This window comes from Culex pipiens, chromosome 3 (assembly GCF_016801865.2).
Source record: "Culex pipiens pallens isolate TS chromosome 3, TS_CPP_V2, whole genome shotgun sequence".
Classification (NCBI taxonomy): domain Eukaryota; kingdom Metazoa; phylum Arthropoda; class Insecta; order Diptera; family Culicidae; genus Culex; species Culex pipiens.
Window position 1 is genome coordinate 118,960,843 of NC_068939.1, and position 27,648 is coordinate 118,988,490.

General features: G+C 40.4%; 1 protein-coding gene across 1 annotated transcript in view; it reads left to right on the forward strand.

Annotated features, from left to right (window-relative positions):
- Positions 1–27,648, forward strand: part of LOC120413947 (uncharacterized) — a 132,307-nt gene that overhangs the window by 85,271 nt on the left and 19,388 nt on the right. The window contains exons 6-9 of the mRNA XM_052710913.1: positions 9,823–13,925; positions 14,788–14,804; positions 15,808–15,843; positions 22,106–24,182. Of these exons, the coding sequence (XP_052566873.1) occupies positions 9,823–13,925; positions 14,788–14,804; positions 15,808–15,843; positions 22,106–24,182 (6,233 nt within the window). The remainder of the gene's footprint in view (positions 1–9,822; positions 13,926–14,787; positions 14,805–15,807; positions 15,844–22,105; positions 24,183–27,648) is intronic.

Sequence of the window (27,648 nt, forward strand, 5' to 3'; positions counted from 1 at the left end):
GTGGTTGGTGCCTTCCTCACATTTAAAGGGTGCTATCCAAAATGCAAAAAGTGCGTAAATAACACTTAAGTGCTTATAACTTTTGATAGGGTTGTCAGATCTGGATGTTTTGGACGCGTTAGAAAGGTCTTTGGAATACCCATCCTGCGATAGGTCGCATGAGAGCAATTCTCTACGAAATCGGTCTTTTTTCTTCAATTTTAATTTTTGTATTTTTTAATCCGGCTGAAACTTTTTTGGTGCCTTCGGTATGCCCAAAGAAGCCATTTTGCATCATTAGTTTGTCCATATAATTTTCCATACAAATTCGGCAGCTGTCCATACAAAAATGATGTATGAAAATTCAAAAATCTGTATCTTTTGAAGGAATTTTTTGATCGATTTGGTGTCTTCGGCAAAGTTGTAGGTATGGATACGGACTACACTGGAAAAAATAATACACGGTAAAAAAAAATTTGGTGATTTTTTTATTTAACTTTTTATCACTAAAACTTGATTTACAAAAAAACACTATTTTTATTTTTTTTTATTTTTTGATATGTTTTAGAAGACATAAAATGCCAACTTTTCAGAAATTTCCAGGTTGTGCAAAAAATCACTGACCGAGTTATGAATTTTTTAATCAATACTGATTTTTTCAAAAAATCGAAATTTTGGTCGTAAAAATTTTTCAACTTCATTTTTCGATGTAAAATCAAATTTGCAATCAAAAAGTACTTTACTAAAATTTTGATAAAGTGCACCGTTTTCAAGTTATAGCCATATTTAAGTGACTTTTTTGAAAATAGTCGCAGTTTTTCATTTTTTTAAATTAGTGCACATGTTTGCCCAGTTTTGAAAAAAATATTTTTGAAAAGCTGAGAAAATTCTCTATATTTTGCTTATTCGGACTATGTTGATACGACCTTTAGTTGCTGAGATATTGCAATGCAAAGGTTTAAAAACAGGAAAATTGATGTTTTCTAAGTTTCACCCAAACAACCCACCATTTTCTATCGTCAATATCTCAGCAACTAATGGTCCGATTTTCAATGTTAATATATGAAACAATTGTGAAATTTTCCGATCTTTTCGAAAAAAATATTTTTGGAATTTTCAAATCAAGACAAACATTTTAAAAGGGAGTAATATTGAATGTTTGGCCTTTGTGAAATGTTAGTCTTGATTTGAAAATTCCAAAAATATTTTTTTCGAAGAGATCGGAAAATTTCACAAATGTTTCATATATTAACATTGAAAATCGGACCATTTGTTGCTGAGATATTGACGATAGAAAATGGTGGGTTGTTTGGGTGAAACTTAGAAAACATCAATTTTCCTGTTTTTAAACCTTTGCATTGCAATATCTCAGCAACTAAAGGTCGTATCAACATAGTCCGAATAAGCAAAATATAGAGAATTTTCTCAGCTTTTCAAAAATATTTTTTTCAAAACTGGGCAAACATGTGCACTAATTTAAAAAAATGAAAAACTGCGACTATTTTCAAAAAAGTCACTTAAATATGGCTATAACTTGAAAACGGTGCACTTTATCAAAATTTCAGTAAAGTACTTTTTGATTGCAAATTTGATTTTACATCGAAAAATGAAGTTGAAAAATTTTTACGACCAAAATTTCGATTTTTTGAAAAAATCAGTATTGATTAAAAAATTCATAACTCGGTCAGTGATTTTTTGCACAACCTGGAAATTTCTGAAAAGTTGGCATTTTATGCCTTCTAAAACATATCAAAAAATAAAAAAAATTAAAAATAGTGTTTTTTTGTAAATCAAGTTTTAGTGATAAAAAGTTAAATAAAAAAATCACCAAATTTTTTTTACCGTGTATTATTTTTTTCCAGTGTAGTCCGTATCCATACCTACAACTTTGCCGAAGACACCAAATCGATCAAAAAATTCCTTCAAAAGATACAGATTTTTGAATTTTCATACATCATTTTTGTATGGACAGCTGCCGAATTTGTATGGAAAATTATATGGACAAACTAATGATGCAAAATGGCTTCTTTGGGCATACCGAAGGCACCAAAAAAGTTTCAGTCGGATTAAAAAATACAAAAAAAATCGAATGACCGAAATCCTAGAGAACTGCTCATGAGAGACCCGTTCAGCATTTTCATCATCATTTCATCTGAGATCCGGCCTCCAAAAAGTGCTTAAATAACTCTGAAGTGCTTATGGCTTTAGATAGGGTAGTCAGATTTTCAATGTTTTGGACGCGTTGGAAAGGTCTTTTGAATACCTATCCAACGATAGGTCGCTTAAGAGATCCGGACAGCATTTTCATCAAAATATCTGAGATCCAGCCTCGAAAAAGTGCGTAAATAACACTTAAGTGCTTATAACTTTTGATAAGGTTGTCAGATCTTCAATTTTTTAGACGCATTGGAAAGCTCTTTTGAATACCTATCCAACGATATGTCGCATGAGAGATCCGGACAACGTGGGTCTCGTGGCGCAGGGGTAGCGGCTTCGGCTGCCGATCCCGATGATGCTATGAGACGCGGGTTCGATTCCCGCCTTATCCACTGAGCTTCTATCGGATGGTGAAGTAAAACGTCGGTCCCGGTTTCTCCTGTCTCGTCAGAGGCGCTGGAGCAGAAATCCCACGTTAGAGGAAGGCCATGCCCCGGGGGGCGTAGTGCCAATAGTTTCGTTTCGTTTCGTTTTCATCAACATATCTGAGATCCGGCCTCCAAAAAGCGTATAAATAACACTTAAGTGCTTATAACTTTTGACAGATTTATCAGATCTTCAATGTCTTGAACGGGTTGGAAAGGTCTTTTAAATACCTTTCTAAAAATGTATAGCATGACGGGTTTTCTTACAAAAACCACCCTTTTTACAATCTTCCGGACTTTTGCTAAAATCGTTTTTTTTAGCATAACTTTTGAAGTACTTAACTAAACTTCGTAATTTTTAATAGCGACTTATGGGACCCGACGGATCGAAAAACGAAGTTGACTTTATAGCTGTCGGCCACCATTGCTAGTACCAACCACTAGTGTCTTCCTTTTATCTACAAGGACTTCGCCGCCCTGGGCTCCTAAGTGTAGGAAAGTATGGCACGGAGCGACGGCGCCGAATACCCATTTTACACAAAGAATTTTAGAGCGCCCGCCGCGGGATTCGAACCGGTGACCTCTGGATTGTGAGTCCAGTGCGCGGTCCTATTGATCCACACGGGCGGGACGACCCGACGGATCGAATGACGCCAAAACGGACAAATCGGTTCAGCCAATGTCGAGATAATCGAGTGACAATTTTTTGATCAACATCCCACCACATACACAGACATTTGCTCAGAATTTGATTCTGAGTCGATAGGTACACATGAAGGTGGGTCTAGGAGGTCTAATTGAGAAGTTCATTTTTCGAGTGATTTTATAACCTTTCCTCAGTAACGTGAGGAAGGCAAAACCAATGTTCTTCATCCCCTTAAACTAGAGCAGAGGAGCTGCCATAACCGAGGGGAGTCCTCCCGATGTTACATATAGCCAAACATGAAGAAACAAACAAGCTCCAACTCATTTATACAAATTCGTGTGACTGGCCATCGATTCTCTAGGATTCCAAGCATTTTTTGGAGACAATTTTTTTTGTTGGTTTTTAGAGAGAAATTTGGAAAAAAAGATATGCAATAAATTTCATTTTTTCTGCTTTATTGTATTGTCAATGAAATGTTATAATTTTCTATAAAAGAGGACAATCGCAAATCACGAGTACTAAACGATTTTTGGGAATTTTTCGTTGTGTTTACACATTTTTCCTGAGGCAAAAATCTATCGAAATCCGGGTGACATCCAACAAAATTATTTTTTTTAATCCAATTACAGTGGACTCTATCGTTGTCGATATTGAAGGGACCGTCGAGAGCGGGAGTTATCAAACTACAGAACGAAAAATCAAAGCAATCTATTTGAAGGGACTGAAAATTTTATTGACAGCTGGAGCAATATTGATATCGAGAAGATCGACAGTCAGAGAGTCCACTGTAAATATCAATATTGGCCCAATTTATGCAGAGATATAAATACTTAATTTCGCAAAATAAAAAGTATCTTTCTTCAAAATTTGTGGATTTAATTCCCATTCAAAAGAAGGACACCGCCTACACGGAGAAAAAAGAGTTCCCAAAATCGTGAACAAGCGTTCATGAAAATGGGAACCTCGAACAAAGTGTTCAAATCCCATGGTACGATTTTGAAAAACGTACCATGGAATTTGAACATATTGTTCGTGGTTCCCATTTTCATGAACGCTTGTTCACGATTTTGGGAACTTTTTTTTCTCCGTGTAGGCGGTGTCCTTATGTTGAAACATGATACTTAAATAAAGTTTTGGTTTAAAATATGGAAATCGGTTTAGTAGAATCATAAAAAATTAAGTATGCGAGAATTAAATCCAGAAATGCTGGAGAAAATATTTTTTTTATTCTAGGAAATTAAGTATATCTCTATTTAAATTGGTCCAAAATTGATACTTTTTTTATGGAACTTGTTCAGAAACCGTTCTCTACAATGTGATTGAATATATTTTAAAATGCCATAGTGTTGTATGGAAAAGGATTTAAAAAAATAATGTTGGGAACCTTTTGGGTAATAAATTGCCCTTAAAACAAATACTCTAAATTTAGCAGTGTTCTATGCTCGAATTTCCAGCTTGAATTTTGGGGTTATTTCAAAGAATGCTAGAAATTGGATATCATATTTTTTCAGGAACTCAAATATTGGTGAATTATGTACTTAGGAGTCTCTTAAGGCATATTCTTTACAATTTTTTGTTGGATATGAACATGAACCCATCGATTTTCAGCGACGTTTTCTGAAGAAAAATCCTAAAAAATCGTTAAAAATCTTCAAAAAAAAAACTTGCTCTAGACCCCCGACGAGATGTTTCGATATACCCCGCAAAATGTCGGGAAAGAGCCCTTTTTTTCATTATGCCAAATATCAGACTTGCCGAATTTTTTTTATCTTAATGTTCTCGGAAAAATACACCGTGTCTTACCATAATTTTGAATTTTGGGTTCTCGGATCAGAAAAAGACGAAAAGTTTAAGGCTTTTTTTCATAAATTCAATGATATTTTGACAGAAGGACAATTTTAGAGATATATGTAAAGCATTTTGTGAAACTTTTTATTCAAAATTTTTAAAAATTAATTTCAGATAAAACAAGATTAGCCTTACAACTAAGATAAAAATAATACTAAAAATATAAATTAAAGGCATGTCAGAACTTAATTATAAATGTAAGAAAATAATCATTTTACCTAAAATACGTAATAATTTTACTGGGAAATAAGCAAAATGATTCCTTTCAATTCAATTCAATTTTTATTTTTCGAGACAGCATGTTACAATTTTGTTTCTTTTGTGCTTGTATAGAGATTTGGATTTTCCTTACAACTATGAATGTTTCAGATACTGACTCGGTAGCATAGAAATTGTTTGTTTCAAATCTTCAAATCTAGGAAAAGGGTGATAAAAAACCTAGCGAAATCCATAACTGTTATGTTTGTTTAATCTAATATCACAGTTGGAGAAGAAGGGGGAATTCTTTCACCAACTACAAATCCCTTTTGTCTCGAGAAGAATCATGGTACATTTACAAAAATTTAAAAAAAATATTTAGTTATTTGCACAATTGTTCACATTTTCAGATCTTTTCCGAATTGACTTGAAATTAAAACAGAAGTATAACTTAGAATGTATTTCAATAGGCCAAAATACCAAATAAACACATATCTTACACAGAAAAAAATGATTATAATATTCATGAGGAAATGGTAAGACAAAATGATCAATTTTACCTCAAAAAATGATGAATTTTCATCAGTTTTTGAATTATATTTGTGGTGCTCTAATCAACACTCTCCACGCTACTCCAGATCAGACTGACTCTGTTGATGTTTACTTCCCTAAACCCTGTCCTCAACCTCACATGACAGCTTACCGCTCTTCGCTCAGGGCTGTACTCAATCACTCCCACTGACATTGGTGTCAGGGCCGTACTCAGGTACCACATCTCTCCCTTTTTATAATAGATTAGATTTACAGCTTTATCCTATTATTTCTGGATCACAGTTTACAGACTAGTAATAATAGATAATTTTTAAGATAATTTGCAGTTGAGTCAAAAGCCTTTAAGTAAGAACTTTCAGGTATACCTGGTTTACATTGTCACTAATTTCCTCCTCATACCAAACGCTAAGTCGACCCTTACCCTTACTTGGCCCTTACTCCTTTTTAAAAAAAATCTGTGTTGATCAATAAGGCCTTCCATTACAAAATTCGCATCCGTAGCCAATCTTTAAATGCCCAGCTTTACCGGCTTTCCCTCCCCGTTTTGTTACTATTGTTCTGAATTTGAACAACAACCCATTATAAAACTAGGGGAAATTCTCATATGTTTGGCGGGTTAAGCACCCGCTTCCAACTTTATCCAATTTGATGACTATTTCACTATTTAAACAATTTTTTTGTAAAACTTTTGATAGAAACTTGCTTGCTCACTTTTCTATTTCGCTATTTACCACTCGGTTTCAGTTGAAAACCCTTTTTATGAGCTGTAATTGATCGTCAAAATGCTGACATGCCAACATTAGAGGAACGATGGAATTGGATGCTGTTTCCCTATCTGCTTGCATCTAAGTTAATTTGGTTTCAAGAGCTCTTTCTGTTTTTTAGTTCATTATAGCTTTATACAGTTTATCTCTTAAATTTCTATTCTTGGGCAAAATCATGATATTTTTCGAAATTTTATAAACTCTTCATTTTTCCTATTTTTGCTAATGAGGTGCGTTTTTATTATGTAATTTTTTAACTTTTTTTTTTAATTTTTGGTTTCATTTTAATTTCATTTCAGATAAAATCTAACAGTGAAGGATCACACTCTACCGAACTGCTCTAATTTAACTTCCCTTAGTTCGACCGAATGCTTTTCTAATTATTTCAAATTTTGATTACGTTTGGTCTAATTGCCCTTCAATGCTGTCTACTAGATTTTTTTTTATTACTCTGAGAATTTTCCCTGTTTTTGTTTTTTTTAGCACCAGCAAAATTATGCAGTGTGGAAAAGCTCAAAAAGTAGTTCTCAGCATCGATTTACCAGTCTGTTTGACCTTGACAATCTATACAGTTGACGTTTTTATCATCAAATGGTCTTGAAACTGTTTTATTTAAGATAGTAATTTCACTTTAAACATGATTTGAATCAAACAGTAGTTTTTCAAAACCGCAGTCGACACTGAGGGAATCATTATAGTTTTCGAACCTTCCGCATACCAGTTTAACAAAAACTCTATCATGCCTGTACGGGAATCGAACATTCGATATTTGAATTTGCAATTTATTCAATTTGTTTTAGTGTTTGATTATTCTTTTAACGAATTTTGGATCCTATAATTAAGCCCTATTGTTGATACTACTGTTCACAACGACAAAGCCTACTTTTACCAGTACTTTGTACGTCCACCAAAGGTTCAAAATGGATCCCCAAAACATTTTTGAAAACATAACATCGCGGCCCCTCTTGACAGCTTGCTCCAAGAGGACCATAGTCTATCCATGGTAAAATGTTGTCTTATCAATTCCCCTTTTTTCACTAAGATCAAACAAAGCGATCAAAAATGGTTTTCAAGTGTCTTTTTTTTACCGTTGAACACAAAAAAAATACTCAAGGTTTGAGGACCCTATTATGTATTTCCGGCCTCTAACTACGTGCCAACATTCCTAGTATTTTCAGAAATCCTTTTTTTTTTGTGCAGCAGTCTGTTTCCCTCAACTTTGTCTTCAGACTATTTTTCTTTACTTTATGTGTTTTGAGAAATCAACCCTCTGAAGTTCTCAATCTAATCGTCTAAATAACGTGGATTTAAGAACTTCCCATTACTATTTTGTTTTAGATTGTTTTTTTTTTTTTTTTGAAAAACGAGATCAAAGCATACTCAGAGGGCCTTTCTTCAGGCAATCTTATTCGCTAGAAAAGATTTTTTTTTCAACCTTGCTCCCTGGTGAATCTTTTCTAAAATCTCAATTTAGACAAGTCTCCTTTGAGACTTGTAGATTGTCTCCATTTAGATTATTTTCTAAAGTCTCCTTTGAGACTGATTCTTTGTCTCCATTGAAACTCTTTTTTTAAAATCTTCTTTGAGACTGGTTCCTTCTCTTCCTTGAGACACTTTTTTAAAGTCTCCTTTGAGACTGATCCTTGTCTTCCTTGAGACACTTTTTTAAAGTCTCCTTTGAGACTGATCCTTGTCTTCCTTGAGACACTTTTTTAAAGTCTCCTTTGAGACTGATCCTTGTCTTCCTTGAGACACTTTTTTAAAGTCTCCTTTGAGACTGATCCTTGTCTTCTTTGAGACACTTTTTTAAAGTCTCCTTTGAGACTGATCCTTGTCTTCTTTGAGACACTTTTTTAAAGTCTCCTTTGAGACTGATCCTTGCCTTCCTTAAGACACTTTTTTAAAGTCTCCTTTGAGACTGATCCTTGTCTTCCTTGAGACACTTTTTTAAAGTCTCCTTTGAGACTGATCCTTCAGTCCTTCTGTGGTTTTTTTGAATCTTTCGTGACCACCAAGTTCCAATCACCCTTGAAGTGTTTACGGGACTCCGTTCAAACATTATGATTTTCGTATCATGCAAACGGAAAACTTCTTCTTTCCCTGTATTTGTTTACAAGAAGAGCAAACTAATTCCGTGTCATCTACGAATTCTCATCAAAAAGATCCCATAGATCTCCATTTTCCAGACGCTCTTTTCATTTGGAATAATTACGCAAACTACCCGTACCAAGGGCAACGAATTACCACTTACAACACTCACAACAGTCCAAGGAATCGTCAAAAACCACTGAGAATGCAGCTGTATCCATTTCGGGCTTCCCTTCACCCGTCTTCGGCTTTTCTTCTGCTTGGAACCGTTCTTTTATCACACTTAACTTTTCAATCCGGATTCCAAGCCTTGGGTATAGGCGGAGGACAACGGAGCCTTGCCCCTTCACCCAACGAAAAACCATGTTTGGTCACTTTTTCCACATTTTTCTCTACTTTTTCCTTTAAACAAAAAAATCACAAATCACTCAGAATCAATTTTTCCTCGTCGCCATTGTGGTGCTCTAATCAACACTCTCCACGCTACTCCAGATCAGACTGACTCTGTTGATGTTTACTTCCCTAAACCCTGTCCTCAACCTCACATGACAGCTTACCGCTCTTCGCTCAGGGCTGTACTCAATCACTCCCACTGACATTGGTGTCAGGGCCGTACTCAGGTACCACAATATTCATCAGGTTAACATTTTTACAAATTTTTTATGTAATACAACTAAAAAAAGAATTTTCAACATTCCAAGATTATTTTTTTTTCTGTGTAGAATGAATACCTTCAATTGGAAAGATTTACACAATTCATTTGCAAACTTGATTAAAATCGAATAGCTCATTTGGCAGAGAACCGCTTTATAGTAGAAGAGAGGGGCCAATCGTCCTGAAACAAAACAATGAGAATTCCTCAAGGTATCGCGCATAAAATGTCTTCGCGTCTTCGTATGCCTTCCTTGGCAATGTTCTCGGGGTCATTTAGTAATTCCGTACTTTCTTTACCTTTTTCTTTTTTTGAAGACAACCGTTGATAATGTGATTCGCTTGAAAATGTAGAGTTTTTCCACCATGTTACGGTTCATAGGTCTAACCCACCGCCAAAACATTCACTTTCGCTAGTCGCGGTGAATAATTAGGGGGCCACTAATAATTCTATTTCTTTGTTTCTTTAATTCCCACCCCCACCCATAACTCTGACCTTCCCTCCCCCCTGCAGACACACTCTGGCCCAGCAGAAACCCACCGCCGAGGAGCTGCTACTGTGCGACACGAACCACAACACCATTGGGGCGGCCAACAAGAACTCGTCCTGCTACCAGTCGCCGTGCCACAGCACCCCTAGTCCCCAACCTGGGCGGGGGCCGTTGACACGTGCCAGCAGCAAGCAGGGTTCACCCGTTCCCGCGACACCACCTCCCCGCAGTCAGCACCGGAAATCGATTACGAGGGCGGCCAGCAGCGTGGACGGTGGGGGAGCGGGAGGGAACCACGTGGCCACCACGGCCGGGCCTCCATCGCCGCTAATTTCGACCGGGTCCGAGTCGAATTTGGCCGCGATGAAGCAGCAACAGCAGCTGCGTCAAGGTGGTATTAGTCGTAATCAAAAGTGTAGTAGTGTAAATGGTATAAATAGTAGCACGGGTGGGGTCAACGGGGTGGGAGGTGCCTTGGGTGGAGGAGTGGGGTCGGGGGCGGACTTTTCGATGAGAAAATCGACCCTGCTGCGACGGATGTGGAGCAAAGAAATGCGAAGGTACGACCGGTCCGGCAGTTGGTCACCACCGTTGAGACGGGCACCACGACGGATCTACAGTATTGAGAGTATTCTACCGCCGGACGGGTTGTTGGGTGGTGATGGGGGTAGTGGGGCCAGTAGCGACGGGAGTAGCTGCGTGACAACCTCGGCGACCTCGTGCAAGGAATGTGCCAAGTTGGAGAGTCAGTACAACGGGAACGCGCGAACGGGCAAGTTGGTGGCCCAAGAATCTCCGAAGCGGCTCCGGTTGGCGGCCTCGTTGAACAATATCAATAATAACCTTCAGAAGGTTGACTTTGTGGAGGGTGCGGAGGAAGAGGGATTGAGTTGTGGCAGCACCCCAAACAGGAATCTGATATCCAGTGAGGGTTTGGGGGACGACAGTGTGAGTGTAGCGACTACGAAGAGTTCTAAACCGGAGGTATCCAGTACGACTGGGACCACTGCCAGCACGCCACTGATACGGGCCCGCAAGCATACGGAGAAGACGACCTCCAAATCGAGAGGTTTCGTCTTCATGAGTGGTGCAGCCACTATTGCTCCAGCCTCCCCAAGTTGTGACGTAGAGTTGGACGAGGCAGATCTCACCAGCAGCACCTCCTCTATTGCGTCTCAGGCGTGTGCCAGGCCTGTCGGCGGCCTCACTGCTGGCAGCACTGGCACCATCCTTGAAGCGACCGAAGAGGGCACGCTAATCGATAACGAAGACGACGACGGTGCCAGTACGATTCTGAACGGCCAGGACAACGAAAGTGAGTTGAGCGAATTTTTGCACGCGGAAGCCCAATCGCAAAATGATTGTCAAGATCCTGTGGCGGGCGGTGTTCAGCGTAATCGTGATTCTGATGCTTATGTACATCCTCGAGAACGTGACAAGACTGCTGGTCGTGATGCACCACCAGGACAAACTGATGCAGTGAAGGTCACCGCCGCCGGTCAGTTCCCCCTGAAGAAGAAGCAATCGCGTCGTGGCAGTAACGCCAGCAGTAGTGCCCTCAGTGCCGTGGACAGTAGTACGGACAGTGAAAGTGTGTACAATGGTGCGAAAAATGATGACCGGCTCGACGAGTACATCTCGAACCTCCTCGTAGACAACCTGAACAATCTGCTCGACAACGCAAGAGAGGTCGTAACTGTGGTCGCTGGCTCCGCCGTAGACCAGAAGAATAATAACAAAGTGGTGGAAGTGGAACCAAAATCGATAGAGCAAGTTGAAGTCGTTGCTGCCGAACCAAGTGAGATGAAGCAAAAGTCCGAGGGCAAGTACATTGGCGGGGGAGGTGGCGTAGTGTGCAACTCCCCTCCAGATCCGGGCAGTAAGCTCAAGCATCAGCTCAGCAAGGACAAGGACAGTGAGAAGGAAAATGAAGATACCATTAATAACAATCAGGGGACGACGACCAACGGCAAGGTCAACATTAATTACGTGCGCAAGAAGAACGGTTTCGGTGAGAAGAAACCCAACGCCAACGGGTTCTACCTGGTGTCCAAGAACGGGTCCCGGGACTCGGACGGACTACCCTCGGAGATCGACCTGAACGGGAAGTACTACTTCCCCACGTACGGCGTCGAAACCGACCCCTCCGACCACACGGACATCGCCTCCGAGCCAGAAGTGCAAATAATGGGCAAAATCGGAACCGGCTCGATCTACCGAGAAAACGTCAACGGACGGTACGGGATCGTGCCGCGAATCTCCGCGCTTCCCCGAACCGAATCGATGGAAGTACAACCGTCCTCGACCTCCGCCGAGGAAGAATTCGACGAACTGCTCGAACGAAACGGAGGCTCCGACTCGGACACCCCCAGTCTGGTGGACAGTTTGGACGAGGTTGAGGTCGCTCCTCGACGACCCCGCAAAAAATCCCTCGCCACACCGTCTCCAGCTCCAGCGGAACCGTCCGCAGCGGAGACAACCACCAAGACCGAGTCCACGACCAGCTCGGACAAGTCTCCGCGACACGAAAAGGGCGAAGCGTTCTTCGTGCCCATTCAGGACCCGCATGTGATAATCGACGAGCATATCGTAGTGGCCGATGCGATGCCGCTGCGGATCAAAGAGCGACTCAACAACCGCCAGCGGTTGATGATCTGGCGTAAGGAGCAGGAGAGCTTGAAAAAGCACCGCAAGCTCATGCGCATGATAGAGCAGAAGAAGTTTTACGGGGAACCTGCGATCCATGTGATATCGACTATCGATCGTGCCATCAGCAGGAAGGAGTTCATTCCACCGTCTGAAAAGAAGCGAGTTTTTGGACAGACGGCTGGACCGTTCACTCCGAAGGTGAACAAAACTAAAAAGAAGAACAGCGCACTAAGGACCGAGCTCGGTATGCTGGAATCGTACAAAATCGACGCCAGAGGTAATATGCAAATCCAGAACCCGGCCGCTGCAAGCCCCAGCGGTGCAACGACTAGCGGCAAAAAGGTCGCCAAAAGCCCGTGGGGCCAAGCAGCTGAACGCAGACAAACCAAGGTCGTCACCACAGAAGTGTATGCCGCTCCGACACCATCCGCCAAATCATCACTGCAAACTGCCACGACATCGGCATCGTCCTCCAAAACGCCCAAAAAGACTCCAATCGACCCGCGCCGCAAGCAAGTGCTCAAAGATGTCCAGCAGATGACGCTGTACCAACAGCCAGACCTCACCCCGGATATCGAGCGAGGTCCACGGCGAATGTACCAGAAGACCGAGATTCAAGAAGGCGACAAACATATCGAAATCCTGGAGATTGTCGAGTGCGCCGACAGTGCTCCGGGAACGGCAGCTTACCACCGGAGGGCACCCCGAGTGCGTAGCGCCGGAAATCGATCGGCTAAACGGTCCAGAATCCCTGTACCAATCTACAAGTGGGGTCTATACAGGAGGAATAATTACTCTCGCGAAAATAGTCCTCTAACCGGGGCCGGAAGCAACCCGAAAGTCGATCGCATGATCGCCGACCTGTTGATCGAAGCGTTGAGCAATCCAGATGACGTCGGTGTCAAATTCATCAAGTCCCCGGAGGAACTCAAAGAAAAAACCAAACGATCCCCGAACAATCGTAAAACCAACCCCTCCAACAACGCCACAACTCCACGCCGTTCAGCCAACAGTGGCAAGTACACCCAACGCTTCGAGGTCATCCCCGAGGAACGCAGCAGCGTCTCGGTGGGATCCTCCACCGAAGAACTGTCCGCCAATCGCAAAAAACACGCCTCCCCTCGCCGGGTCAGCTTCGAAGAAAACCACAAAATCCTCAACCTGGACGAGTTCCAACCACCCAAAGCCACGACAACCACAACAACTCTGAGTCCCAAAATGGCCGCCACCTCTCCAAAACCATCCCCAAAGCCATCGCCCAGCAAGTCGACGGCGGCCAAACCGGCAACCTCCACCTCACCCAAGGCACCCGCTCTCAAGAAGAACACCACCACGACGACGACCAGCCGCGGAAAGGCGGCCATCCAGTCCGAGGTGGTCGAGGAGAAGGGCTGGATCGGGTTCACCACCCAGCATGAGGACCTGGCCACTCCGGTCAACGGCGGCGGCGTCGGCGACGGCGGCGAGGAAGATGAAGGTATTTATCCCTCCAGATATCTCTAGCTCTAGCTCCTAGAAAACTCGTTTACCTCTGTCTACGTAAACCCCTTTCGTTGTCGTTGTTGTCGTTGTTGTTGTTGATGTTGAGTTTGAATGACCCGCCCACGCCGCGAGGTGCGGTCGAAACTAATCTTTAGTGTAAATTAACCCCAAAAGAAAAAGAAAGCGTTCGTTCTAAAGTAGGTGGCACCCTTTGCTTTTTTCTGATAATCACCATCAGCACCACCCCCTCCATTTCATTCTAACTCACATAAAGTCACAAAATTAGCCCAGAATTCGAGCCATTACAAAGAAAAGTTTAGTTGCATACTTTCATTTCACAACCTGGCATTTCCCACATTCATTTTTTTTAGAACGCTTTATGCACGCAGAACGAAACAAACACTTTTTCATAGCTGTTTTTCAATATTTGTGTGATTAGGCTCACATCAATAGTTTGTTTAAAAACTGTTTTTTTTTTAATTCTACCTTTTGTCCTTTCGACGTTTTGTCCATTCGACCTTTTGTCCACTTTCGACCTTTTGCCTTTCGATCATTTGTCCTTTCTACCTTTTGGTATTCGACCTTTTGTTTTTTCCTCCAAATGCATGATTTTATGATTTTACGTTTTAAAGGATTCAAATTCGTTAAAGAAAATTTTGAACAAAACTTTGAAAACAGTTTGTCACCCCAAGTTAAAATTCATGTTGATAGTCCTTTCGAAAAGAAACGAAGGGAAAGCTACAACAACAACAACAAATCGTGTTCATTCGTTCATTAAAACAGTTCATCCCATTGAGTTGAACAAATGACCGCCACTTATTCATCGAACTGTGGTGGCCGATACAGCAAAGGCGCAGTTCAAAATCGGGCTCTAGTCTCGGTATCGACACTTTATTTATTTTTGAAGGGTGATTTTTTTTTTTTGGAAAATGAACTCACGTGTGAAGTACTCTCGGTAATTTCGGATTTATCCTCCCCCTCCGTTCACAGTGCCATTTTACTACCGAGCCATGCTCTTCATCCTCTCATATACCGATATCCAGTTCCGGGTGTAATAACCTAATACACATTTTCTTAGGCAAATTTATGTATTTTTCTAATTTTTCTGATGGAAAAGATGAAATACCTATCTACAATGGGTTTTACCAGAAATCAAGTCTTTAAAAGCAGTAATAATGCTAAAATAGCACAATTATTTTGACCACATATTTTTCATTCTTGCTAACAAAACTTTTAAATGATCGATAACAATACTCTCTACTTTTGGCGAACAGTTAATTGGTTCCACTTTAACAGTTCAAAATTGAGGCCGTTTTGCGAACCACTATTCAGCACCCAGATTTTGACCATTAATTGTGCTCTCTGATTTGATTTCGTTTTCGATTTTTTTTTTTTTCATTTTGGGGCAGTTTTAGACACCTTAGTTCTCCACAAACTTTACTTCATTAATTTGTTATTTATCTTTTGTGAATTTCTGATCTTTTGAAAAGTAATGTATTGTCTGGAGCGAATCGGGACACGTGGGGCTAATCCGGATACGTGGGACGAATTGGGTCAGTTATTTTAGCATTATTACTGCACAATATTTGGATATTTTTTATTGGTTTCGGATAGAATAGCCAGAGAACAAAAAAAAGTGAAACATTTTCCAAGTTTAAAGCTTTTAAGTGCTCTAAAAACTGTTGTTCTTATTCAGACATTAGTCCCGATTCGCCCCAGTTGGCGGTACCTCGAAAGTGGATTTGTAATTATAACTTTGATAGTTGAGCAGTTCTCTAGGTTTTCGGTCATTCGTTTTTTTTTTTTGTATTTTTTAATCCGACTGAAACTTTTTTGGTGCCTTCGGTGTGCCCAAAGAAGCCATTTTGCATCATTAGTTTGTTCATATAATTTTCCATACAAATTTGGCAGCTGTCCATACAAAAATGATCTATGAAAATTCAAAAATCTGTATCTTTTGAAGGAATTTTTTGATCGATTTGGTGTCTTCGGCAAAGTTGTAGGTATGGATACGGAATACACTGGAAAAAAATGATACACGGTAAAAAAATGGTGATTTTTTATTTAACTATTATCACTAAAACTTGATTTACAAAAAAAACACTATTTTCAATTTTTTTTTTATTTTTTGATATGTTTTAGAGGACATAAAATGCCAACTTTCCAGAAATTTCCAGGTTGTGCCAAAAATCATTGGCCGAGTTATGATTTTTTGAATCAATTCTGATTTTTTCAAAAAATCGATATTTTGGTCGCAAAAATTTTTCAACTTCATTTATCGATGTAAAATCAAATTTGCAATCAAAAAGTACTTTACTGAAATTTTGATAAAGTGCACCGTTTTCAAGTTAAATCCATATTTAAGTGACTTTTTTGAAAATAGTCAAAGTTTTATTTTTTTTTCAATTAGTGCACATGTTTGCCCACTTCTGAAAAAAATATTTTTGAAAAGCTGAGAAAATTCTCTATATTTTGCTTTTTTGAACTTTGTTGATACGACCCTTAGTTGCTGAAATATTGCCATGCAAAGGTTTAAAAACATGAAAATTGATGTTTTCCAAGTCTCACCCAAACAACCCACCATTTTCTAACGTCGATATCTCAGCAACTAATGGTCCGATTTACAATGTCAAAATATGAAACATTCGTGAAATTTTCCGATCTTTTCGAAAAAAATATTTTCAAAATTTTCAAATCAAGACTAACATTTCAAAAGGGCCAAACATTCAATATTACGCCCTTTTAAAATGTTAGTCTTGATTTGAAAATTTTGAAAATATTGTTTTCGAAAGGATCAGAAAATTTCTCAAATATTTGATGTTTTAACATTGAAATTGCTGGGATATCGACATTGAAAAATGGTGGGCTGTATGGGTGAGACTTAGAAAACATCAATTTTCCTGTTTTAAAACCTATGCATTGCAATATCTCAGCATCTATAGGTCGTATCAACAAAGTCCGAATAAGCAAAATATAGAGAATTTTCTCAACTTTTCAAAAATATTTTTGTCAAAAGTGGGCAAACATGTGCACTAATTTAGAAAAATGAAAAACAGCGACTATTTTCAAAAAAGTCACCTAAATATGGATTTAACTTGAAAACGGTGCACTTTATCAAAATTTCAGTAAAGTACTTTTTGATTACAAATTTGGTTTTACATCGAAAAATGAAGTTGAAAAAATTTTGCGACCAAAATTTCGATTTTTTGAAAAAATCAATATTGATTAAAAAATTCATAACTCGGTCAATGATTTTTTGCATAACCTGGAAATTTTTGCATGGGTGGGTCTCGTGGCGCAGGGGTAGCGGCTTCGGCTGCCGATCCCGATGATGCTATGAGACGCGGGTTCGATTCCCGCCTTATCCACTGAGCTTCTATCGGATGGTGAAGTAAAAACGTCGGTCCCGGTTTCTCCTGTCTCGTCAGAGGCGCTGGAGCAGAAATCCCACGTTAGAGGAAGGCCATGCCCCAGGGGGCGTAGTGCCAATAGTTTCGTTTCGTAAATTTTTGGAAAGTTGGCATTTTATGTTTTCTAAAACATATAAAAAAAATTGCGTTTTTTGCAAATCAAGTTTTAGTGATAAAAAGTTAAATAAAAAAATCATCAAATTTTTTTTACCGTCTATTATTTTTTTCCAGTGTAGTCCGTATCCATACCTACAACTTTGCCGAAGACACCAAGTCGATCAAAAAGTTCCTTCAAAAGATACAGATTTTTGAATTTTCATAGATCATTTTTGTATGGACAGCCGCCAAATTTGTATGGAAAATTATATGAACAAACTAATGATGCAAAATGGCTTCTTTGGGCATACCGAAGGCACCAAAAAAGTTTCAGTCGGATTAAAAAATACAAAAATTTAAATTGAAGAAAAAAGACCGATTTCGTAGAGAATTGCTCAGTTAAATGTTAGTTTCAGCACCCACAAACAAAGTAAATTGAATAAAAATGACAATTTTGACATGAAATTAACTTTAATTTAATAATGAAAAGAGGGAATGCGTAACGTGATTTTCGAATGATCCCACATTGTTTACATAAAAAAGTAGAAAGTGGTTCAAGCATAAGCGTGACTTCTTACGTGCACTTGAATAATATGTTTTGAAATCTGCTGTGCGCATTTTTTTTTTCAAGTTTTCGGAAGACAAATAACTGCTCCAGAAGTGGGTGAAGTTTTGCGAAGTCGGTTTGGAACAAAAAATGTAAGTACAGTGCACATTTTGAGACAAAGTACACCGTCTGGACAAATAACGTTTTGTACTAGAAAAGGGAGTCGTGCACACCATTCGGGCGGAATCAACTAATGGAGATGACCTCCTGAAAAAAAAATGCTTCTGGAGAACAGTTAAATGGTTCCGCTCTGACAGTTCAAAACGTTTCCGCTTTTGAACCGCTATATTCACTCCCCAGATAATAACACTTCTTGCGATAGAGTCCAGAGAATGTTTTTTATGGTCAAGCGGGAATGTTATTTTTATCTGTCATAAACAATATTCGATCGATAATTCCCGAAGTTAGAAAATTACCAAAATGTTTGTGACAAAAATCTTATTGCACCAGACTGGTAATTTTCAGAACGTTTTTCGAGCAAAAACGTATCTCAACTAGTAACTAACGTGATTTAAAAAAAGAAACGTGATAGTGACAGTTTGTCAAACATGTCCCCTTTCATCATTTCATTTATTCACTTAACCCACTTAAGCTCAATGCCACTCTCACTAACGGTACTTTTACTGTTTTTATCCAGTGAAAACAAACAAAACAAGTTTTCAAATTTCATTAGTTTTATTTAAATACCAAACATTCCACAAACGCCAGAATTCGATGCAGAACTGAGAAACGCCCAGTCGAATGCCAACCTTCTAGGAAGCTCACCACATTTCACTCAAAGTGAAATGGGAAAGTTTGCCTTCTTGAAAAAGCAAAAATACGCACCATTCGTCTGCTCAAGCCTGCAAATGACACAAATATGCTTCCGGTTAACCGCAAAGTTTCATCAAAAACTTGCGGTTGGTGTTTTCCCCCACCCCTCCCTAATCACCACCAACGACCAAATTGGGGGCAACGGCAAAGTTTTACACTTTCTCTAGAGCTAGATCAGCTTGGCTTGGTAGGATGGAAAATGGAAAACTTTGGCGGTTTCTCTAAATGCCAGAATGGCACGAAATATGATAATCAGGAGGAGACAATTTTTCAACCTACATTCTCAATTGATTGTGAGACGCCACCGCGGGGGGTGAAGTGTTTTTGGACTAGGTCAACGATTTCGACAGTGGTAGAAATTTAGTTTGAATTTTTATGGTAGGACTATGACCTCGACTATTTAGATTAACCTGGATTTTGTAGAAGCGGACCCTGCTGATGGAGTGCCTTTGTTTTACATTTATGTTTATTTTCTTAATTTATTTTTCGGTTCAAAGTTAAGAAAATAAACATTATAAATCCTTGATTTTATTACTCATTTCTCTAAAAATGCAGATAAATACAAAAACGTGTCAATGTGTGGTTTTTTTTCGCAAACATATATTTTGTTTAGATAAAGTAATATTTCAAATCGTCACCGTCGTGCTAACTTGTCGTACGTGCATTTTGGGCCAAATCGAGTTAAGAACGCCATTTTGTGCAGCTCACAATGCCTCACCTTTTGACCTTCACAGATCCCCAAAATTCGATTTCATTCCTGAGATATTCAACGAAATCCGAAATAACTCCGTGCATTTTTGTCACTTTACATATGAAAGCATTTTCAATCTTGTCGTGTTATCTTGTCACTCCCTGAAAATTGATGTAAGTGCGACAACTGGCCAAAGGAATTTCAGGTCAGAACGCGTTTGACGCACGTACAAGCTAGACTACCGTAAACATTTGTAATTATGACTCGGGACTCCGGCAACCAACTTCAACCAAACTTCGGGACAATGCACAGAATGGTCAGCCAAACAAAACGTGTTTGTTATTGTTTACATTGCGTGCTTTCGTTTTTGTTTATTCAAGGTCAAACATTATAACGCGTTTTTCTCGGAACGTCGAAATGGCGGGTGCGACAAGAAAGCACGACGACGTCGAAATCATAACAAACATATTCAAAAGTATTTTCAAATGATGATTCGCTGAGAACACGATAAAAATAATTTAATTAACACAGAAGAACACTAGCGTGCCCAGATCCTCAAGGAAGGTGGGGCAACAATATGAGCGTTTTGAAAATTTCGTCGTTTATGGACACCCCCTTGGCAATTTTAGAACAAATTTCTGAGGATGGTGGGGCAACTGCCCCATTAGCGTGGTTCACGTTTCTATGAAAAAGACAAAAGTTGTTATTTTGTCTTGCATCAACCGGAATTTCGTTCTTTTATGTCCCCAGAAGCACTCCTGAAAATTTGAGCCCATTTGGTAAGGTCTAGGAGCTCCAGTTTTAATTTGAAATTTATGTGGGATTTTGATTTATTTTCCATGGGAAACTATCTTTTTTTACATTGTATTAGGATTTTTTTTTATAAATCGATGAAATGACTTGATTCTTATAGTAGGAGATAGGTTTTGAACTGGGGAACAACTTTGTAGAACATACCAACAAGCTAGGAAGTGACCCTTTAAAGATACAGATACTTTTAGATGGTGGCTGGCCCCTTCAAAAACCACCATCTAAAAGTATCTGTATCTTTAAAGGGTCACTTCCTAGCTTGTTGGTATGTTCTACAAAGTTGTTCCCCAGTTCAAAACCTATCTCCTACTATAAGAATCAAGTCATTTCATCGATTTATAAAAAAAAATCCTAATACAATGTAAAAAAAGATAGTTTCCCATGGAAAATAAATCAAAATCCCATATAAATTTCAAATTAAAACTGGAGCTCCTAGACCTTACCAAATGGGCTCAAATTTTCAGGAGTGCTTCTGGGGACATAAAAGAACGAAATTCCGGTTGATGCAAGACAAAATAACAACTTTTGTCTTTTTCATAGAAACGTGAACCACGCTACTGCCCCATGTTGCCCCACCCTGTGCACGGTAGTGCAGAAGAACCACAAACGAAGAAAGGTTAAACGTGAAGACTTCCATCATTACCATGGTTTTTCGTTCAAAGATATAAATTTTGCGTCGCTATCAATATTTTGTCAAAATTCCTTTTCAAGTTGTTTAGAATAGTGCGCTACACATGCTGATACTTTTTGGTAACGATTATCCCATTCCTTGCGAAATTATGGAAATCGTCATCAATCAATAATTGCCAGCTACGACGTCAATTACTGTACCGCAAAATTATTTAAATTTTGAAGCACAATTGACTAAGATCAAAACTTCCTTGAGTGACTTCAAGAAGGCAACAACCGGCACATGCTGATTCATTTTGCTACAGAATTTTATAAATTTGGTTCAATACAGAGCTTTTAAGAATGATGATCAATTATCTAAGAAAATGATCAACGGCTTCACCTTAAAAAGCTTAGAAGGCATCGAATTATGAGCTTTTCCAAATTTGCTTTTAATTTGTTTACATCTAGTTGTTAGCATTCTCTGAAAAAAAAAGAATTTGAATATTTTCTAGTCTTGTTTTAACCCGCATATTAATCCATCCCAATCCCACCCCAAATCCTTCTAATTTCAAGTACCCTTTATTTTCCTTTCTAATTGCAGGTTTAACACTGTTTAGTTTGTTGCACTTTGCCGGCACCCTGATCTTTCGTTTTTTCTTCTCCATCCAATCGATCACGTGACACCCAAGTCGATGTTTGTATCTAGACTGTAGAGTTTGTTTAACCCTTGCACCGATACCGAAAATACTCTGATTATTGTGTTTATTAAGTTTGTGTGATATTTTGTTATCAATTGACGTTTTCTTTTGTATTTCAGGAGAGTACTAAATACACTAGCGTGTTTCGTTTGATTGATATATCTCTAGTCCTTCTAAAAAACCTACATGCTTCTGGTAGCGTTCTCTAAGATTGTACAGAATTGACTGAGTTTGAAATGAGATTATTTTGTTTCTGTAGTACCCGTAGCGCGTTGGCTTGATCTCCTGTATAATAAAGTTTGAAAAATCTCACCTGTTTTTGTATTTGGATTTTGTGCGAACTCACTGCCCTCCGGGGGAACCCTCCCATCTCTGTACATAACCTCATGCCACGCACCCGCCCATTTTTCAGAGCAACCACCACGGCAAACGGCCGAGCATGCGCGTAGTAGAAAGAACCTTGTAAAAACGATCATCACTGGCAACACTGCACGCCACGACCACGTAGTAGATCACTTCCATCACCATCAGAGTGTGAACATTGCCGTGGGTGCCACGGCGACGGTGGCGACGGCGGATGTGAGACGGACACTCACCGCCGGCTCGGTCACGTCCGTCGATCGGATCCGGTCCACGGTGGCCACAGTTGGATCGGGGGATTTGCATGACAGCGGCAGTGTGGCCAACCACTTGGCAATCACCGCAACCCGTAGACTGACCAGTGGTGAATTTTCAGACGAATCGTGCTTCACCGACAGTTTGAACACGAAACCATCACCGATGCGGAAGGTCCGCGAGCAGCTAACGAATCCGGAGCACGAGTACAAATCTACGGCCGAATCTGTAAAAGAGGTAACCAACGCCAACGTAGAGAACCACCATTGCGACTGTAGTGAGTCCATCCTTCCCTACCGCCAGATCCGCGAGGAGAACGCGTGGCACGTGTACGAATCTGGAGATTGTAAGGTGATCCAGTCGAAGATCGAGTACTACGAAACGTCAATCCATCGGACGCCCCTCACGGAAAATGCGCAAGGATTGTTTGGTCATCTGGCGGATCGAACACCGGAATCTTTAAGATCGGCACTCATGAGAACCAACTTTGACAACATGGAACTGGTTCGTCACGAACCAGCCAGGGTCGATGAAGGCAGACTACATCCGACCTCGTCGGATACACTGGACAGTCGTCACATCCCAGCGATACCTGCGTTACGCACACCAGCGTTGAGCGAGGAACCGCCCAAAACGTCGGAAACCTGCAGCAGTTGCTGCTTCTGCAACCCAGAGCTGCACAAACACAACGGAAATCCTCCCGACAGCTGCTTCTACTGCCAAGCCAAAGCACATACCCCCAGCAAACACTTCCCGGCTCCTCCAACACCGCCGAACATCCAAATGTCCCCAATTCCACCCTCACCCAAGACACCGATCTTTGAGCTAACCCCAACTCCAACCCTGCAAGAGATCCCACTCCCTAGCAAGAAGAATCCCGAACCCCAACCTTCCACCCCCAAACCGGACAACCCCTCAGAAACGGCCAGCGGCGAGAACATCCCCGGCACCAGCACAACCACCACCACTTCCACCTCAATTAACGGCCTCTACACCGAGACTACGAAAAAGACTGATCACACCCACACCAAGACCAAAACCAAAACCTCCGACACCGTCAGTACAAAGTGTTCCAAAACCAACGAAAAGATCAAACGCTCCTACGTGCCATCGACCGGACCAGACTCGGAACATCCGCTGGAGGAACTCTCCAAGAAGCTGACCCGCAAAAAGTCCGAAACAACAGTCCTAAACCGGCCCAAAAATATCAACAACCTGCACCGACCTCCCACCGTGGTCCACACGGTCCAGAAGGAGGTCAAGAACGAACTCAAAACCCCCATCAAGGTCCTGCCCAAAACGGCCAAAGAGTTCAGCAACCGCAAGGAACGCGACAAGCAGATCACCCTGAACCTCCCGCTCGACCACGAACCCCCGCCGCCCCCCAAACAACCGACGGAAAAGTCCAAGACCACCCTCGGCTTCGAGAACCTCCACCGACCCCCGAAAGACCCCAAAACAAGGTGCGCCTCGTCCCAAAGCTACGACGAAACCACCACCTCCTCAAGCTCAACGGACACCAGCCCCAACTCGAGCCCCTTCAAGAAGTGCACCGCCGCGAACGGTTCCACCCCACTCCAACCGGCCGCCAGTCGCTGGAAGCACAACTCCGAGCGGAACCTGACCCAGCTGACCATGCAGAAGATCACCACGGCCAGCAAGTGGGGCAACAAGTGGCGCAAGGCTGCCCGCCAGCACGAACATTCCCCGGCGCCGCCATCAGGCCACCAGCAGCGTGGGGACAGCGGCCTGAGTCCCGTTCGGAGCAATGGAGCAAGTGGGCAGATGGGCGCCGGGACAAGTGCCGCGACGGCGACAACGATGACACAGGCGGCCAGTGTGGCGGCGATCGCGCCGTCCAGCATCGTCGGAGGGATCAGTCAGAGCACGTCGAACCAAGGTAGAGTAGTGTGCGGTGGGAAGAATTACATGAACGGATTTCATGTTTTGCACCCTCATCAAATCAGGCGCTTGAATTGCTTCCAATATAGTGACTAGAAATTGTTAGCCATTCTGATTTCAGACTTGTTCGTCTTCGACGAAAATGTTTGGTTTATGACCTATGACTACGCAGCCCATGATTGCATAAATGTCTCCATTCGCAATTTGATCCGGGTTTGTGGAACAAGTATTGCATTTTTGCCTTCCTCACTGAGGTAAGGCTATAATCCTGCACTGAAAATGAACTTTTTATTAAAAGCTCCTAGACCCACCGTCATGTAAACATATCGACTCAGAATCGAAAACTGGACAAATGTCTGTGTGTGTGTGTATGTGTGTGTGTGTGTATGTGTGTATGTATGTATGAGAATTTTGGTCACATACATACATACTATGTATGTATGTGACCAAAATTCTCACTGAGTTTTCTCAGCACTGGTTTCAATAAGTAGTTCAAAAGTTATGTATAAAAATGTGTTTTCACGTATATCCGGATTTTAATTATGTGTACGTAAACTATGTCCGGATCCATCATCCGACCCATCGTTGGTTAGGCAATTGAAAGGCCTTTCCAAAGAGTCAAAAACATTGCAGATCTGGCAACCCTGTCTCGAGTTATGACCACATAAGTTATATCTGTGTTTTTTTCTGGATCCAAAAAAGGTGAAATGTGTGTCCAAACCACATTTTTGGTAAAAAGTGGGGAAGGCATCAACCACATAGGTGGTGTTTGTACACGAGAAGAAGGTTTGCTGATAGGGCACAAACGTGATCCACAGATCGCCCTCTCTTACTCTAGCGCAGGCAAACTGCAGTCTTTCTGTCCCTTCTGGACAGCTGATAATTGCTCGCAGGAGCGAAAAGGCATTTTCTCTCCCCGATCGTACTCGATCGCGGGACCCTCAACAGCAGCAGCAGAATTAGTATTATTTAGATCCCAATAAACTACCAACCGGGTAACAACGCGTCTTTTCGAGCGGAATAAAGTTGTTTTAGTGTTCGCGCAGCTTTGTTCGTTTTATTCGCGTTTTTAAAGTGTCCGAAGAAACAGCTGGAAGAGCGAACAGGTGGATTAGGTTAGTTTTTTTTTGTGCTTATGATTTTGAACCAAACAACATCAATAACTGAAAGGTAATAAACTTGCATATTGGACAATTATGTGAACAGAGGCAGTACATTTCAGATAAAATGTTTGAACCGAACCTGAAAACTTATTTAAAGAAGCAGTTTGACAGTTTGATTTTTCAAAAATCAATCATTCCAACAATCTACAGGGGTAGCTTTGTTCAATGGTCGATGACAAGCAGACTGTGATGACAGGCGGCCAATCAGCCTTCATTTTCAATCGACAATGTCTTGGAAACTATTGATCCAAATTTCAATGTAAAAAAAGAAAAAATATATTTTCAGAATTTTAAAATCAAGACTATCACTTTACAATGGCTTAAAACCTTTTATTTTGCCTTTTTGAAATGTTAGTATTTTGGTAATAAGGCTGGTAATATTTTCAATTTAAGTTTTTGTCGGCTCTGGCAAGGTCGGGGGGAAGGGCAAAATTGTAAAAAAATAACGAGCAATGCACAAGAGGCAGTGGGAACTCTGTCTTACTCTGTGAATGCACAGTGCTCAAGATATCAAACTTAAGTGGAAAATTGACTTTCCAAAAAATGGTGAAGTTTTGAAGCTTTGGTGTCTTCAGAAGAATTGTTGCAAATGAAAAGGGGCAATTTTTGGTTTGGTTGAAAATTAGGGTGGTTCACGATTAGGGTGAAATCTAACGAATATTTTAGGAGGTTTTTTGTCTATTGGGCTTGCCAATCCAAAATTGTATCTCGTAATCTTCGCCTTCTACGACCAAATTTATAGAAATCATCTGAGCAAACCTTCAAAAATCAGTTTTTGGACGTGGCAATTCAGGGTTGAGTTCTAGAGAAAAAAGATATTCGGGCACTTTTAGAGCTCTATAAAAAAAAACATTTTTATTTTTTGACAAGTCAATTTGGACTTAACGGTTAAAAGTAACAGCTATGTTAAGGTAAAAAAGATGCAAATTTGAAACTAAAATATCTCAAAAAGGCTCCAAATTTCAAGCGTCAGGATGCATTTGAAAGAGGAGATTCATGAATTGCAAATGTTTGTTGGTTGCGGTGAATGCCCAAATAAAACTATTAAGCAATCAAGATGCTACAATAAAACCTTAATAAAACTTGGTGGAGGCTAGTTGGTTTAAAAATGTTACTTGGGGCAGCACTACAAAAGCTGACAAAATCTCAGGGGTGTTTTTCTTTAAACTCGAGAAATCTTCATTTTAAAAAGTCCATTTTTCAAGGGAAAACCATATGGGACGACCCTAACGAAATTCAAAAATTGCCCAACTATATGTTTTTCCATGTAATTTTGCCCGCTGAATCTGAATCTGCCATGAGAATTGAGCCAAAGTGTCAACAATTTGATTTTTGATCATATTTTGGGTTTCCATGTAATATTGAATGTTTGGCCCTTTTGAAATGTTAGTCTTGACTTTAAAACAATGAAAATAGTGTTTTCAAAAAGATCGAAAAATTCACGAATGTTTCAAATTTTGACATTGAAAATCGAACCATTAGTTGCTGAGATATCGGTATTAGAAAATGGTGGGTTGTTTGGGTTGCCCCGACCCCTCTTCGATTTGCGTGAAACTTTGTCCTAAGGGTTTACTTTTGTCCCTGATCACGAATCCGAGGTCCGTTTTTGATATCTCGTGACGGAGGGGCGGTACGACCCCTTTTATTTTTGAGCATGCGAAAAAAGAGGTGTTTTTCAATAACTTGCAGTCTGAAACGGTGATGAGATAGAAATTTGGTGTCAAAGGGACTTTTATGTAAAATTAGACACCCGATTTGATGGCATACTCAAAATTCCGAAAAACGTATTTTTCATCGAAAAAAACACTAAAAAAGTTTGAAAAACTCTGCCATTTTCCGTTACTCGACTTTAAAAAAAAATGGAACATGTCATTTTAAGGGAAATTTAATGTAATGTATTTAATGAAGAGGGGTCGGGGCAACTTTTCCCGATTTCGTGTGAATTGTGTGTGTGTGTGTGCAACCAACCAAACGGAGCCACGCGGCCGCTTCTTACAAATTGAGTTGTTTCCATGTATTTTAGATTTACATTCTATACATGCAAATAACTCGCATAGGCATTTGGATAGTGTTAGCTCTGCCGAGCTTCGGTGACCCATTTCTACGCAGGCTAGCCGTGCGCGAGGTACCTCAGCTTGAACCGACAAGCCCCGCCCTAAAGAACGTTTGCATCAATCGGATTTAAACGTTATTCAGAACTTCCAAGTCCTTGCCAAATGGACAAAGACCCAGCACGTATTTAGTTGGTAGTAATAATATTCCTAATTCCAGTCAAAGCTCACCAAGCCGTGATGGCACAGT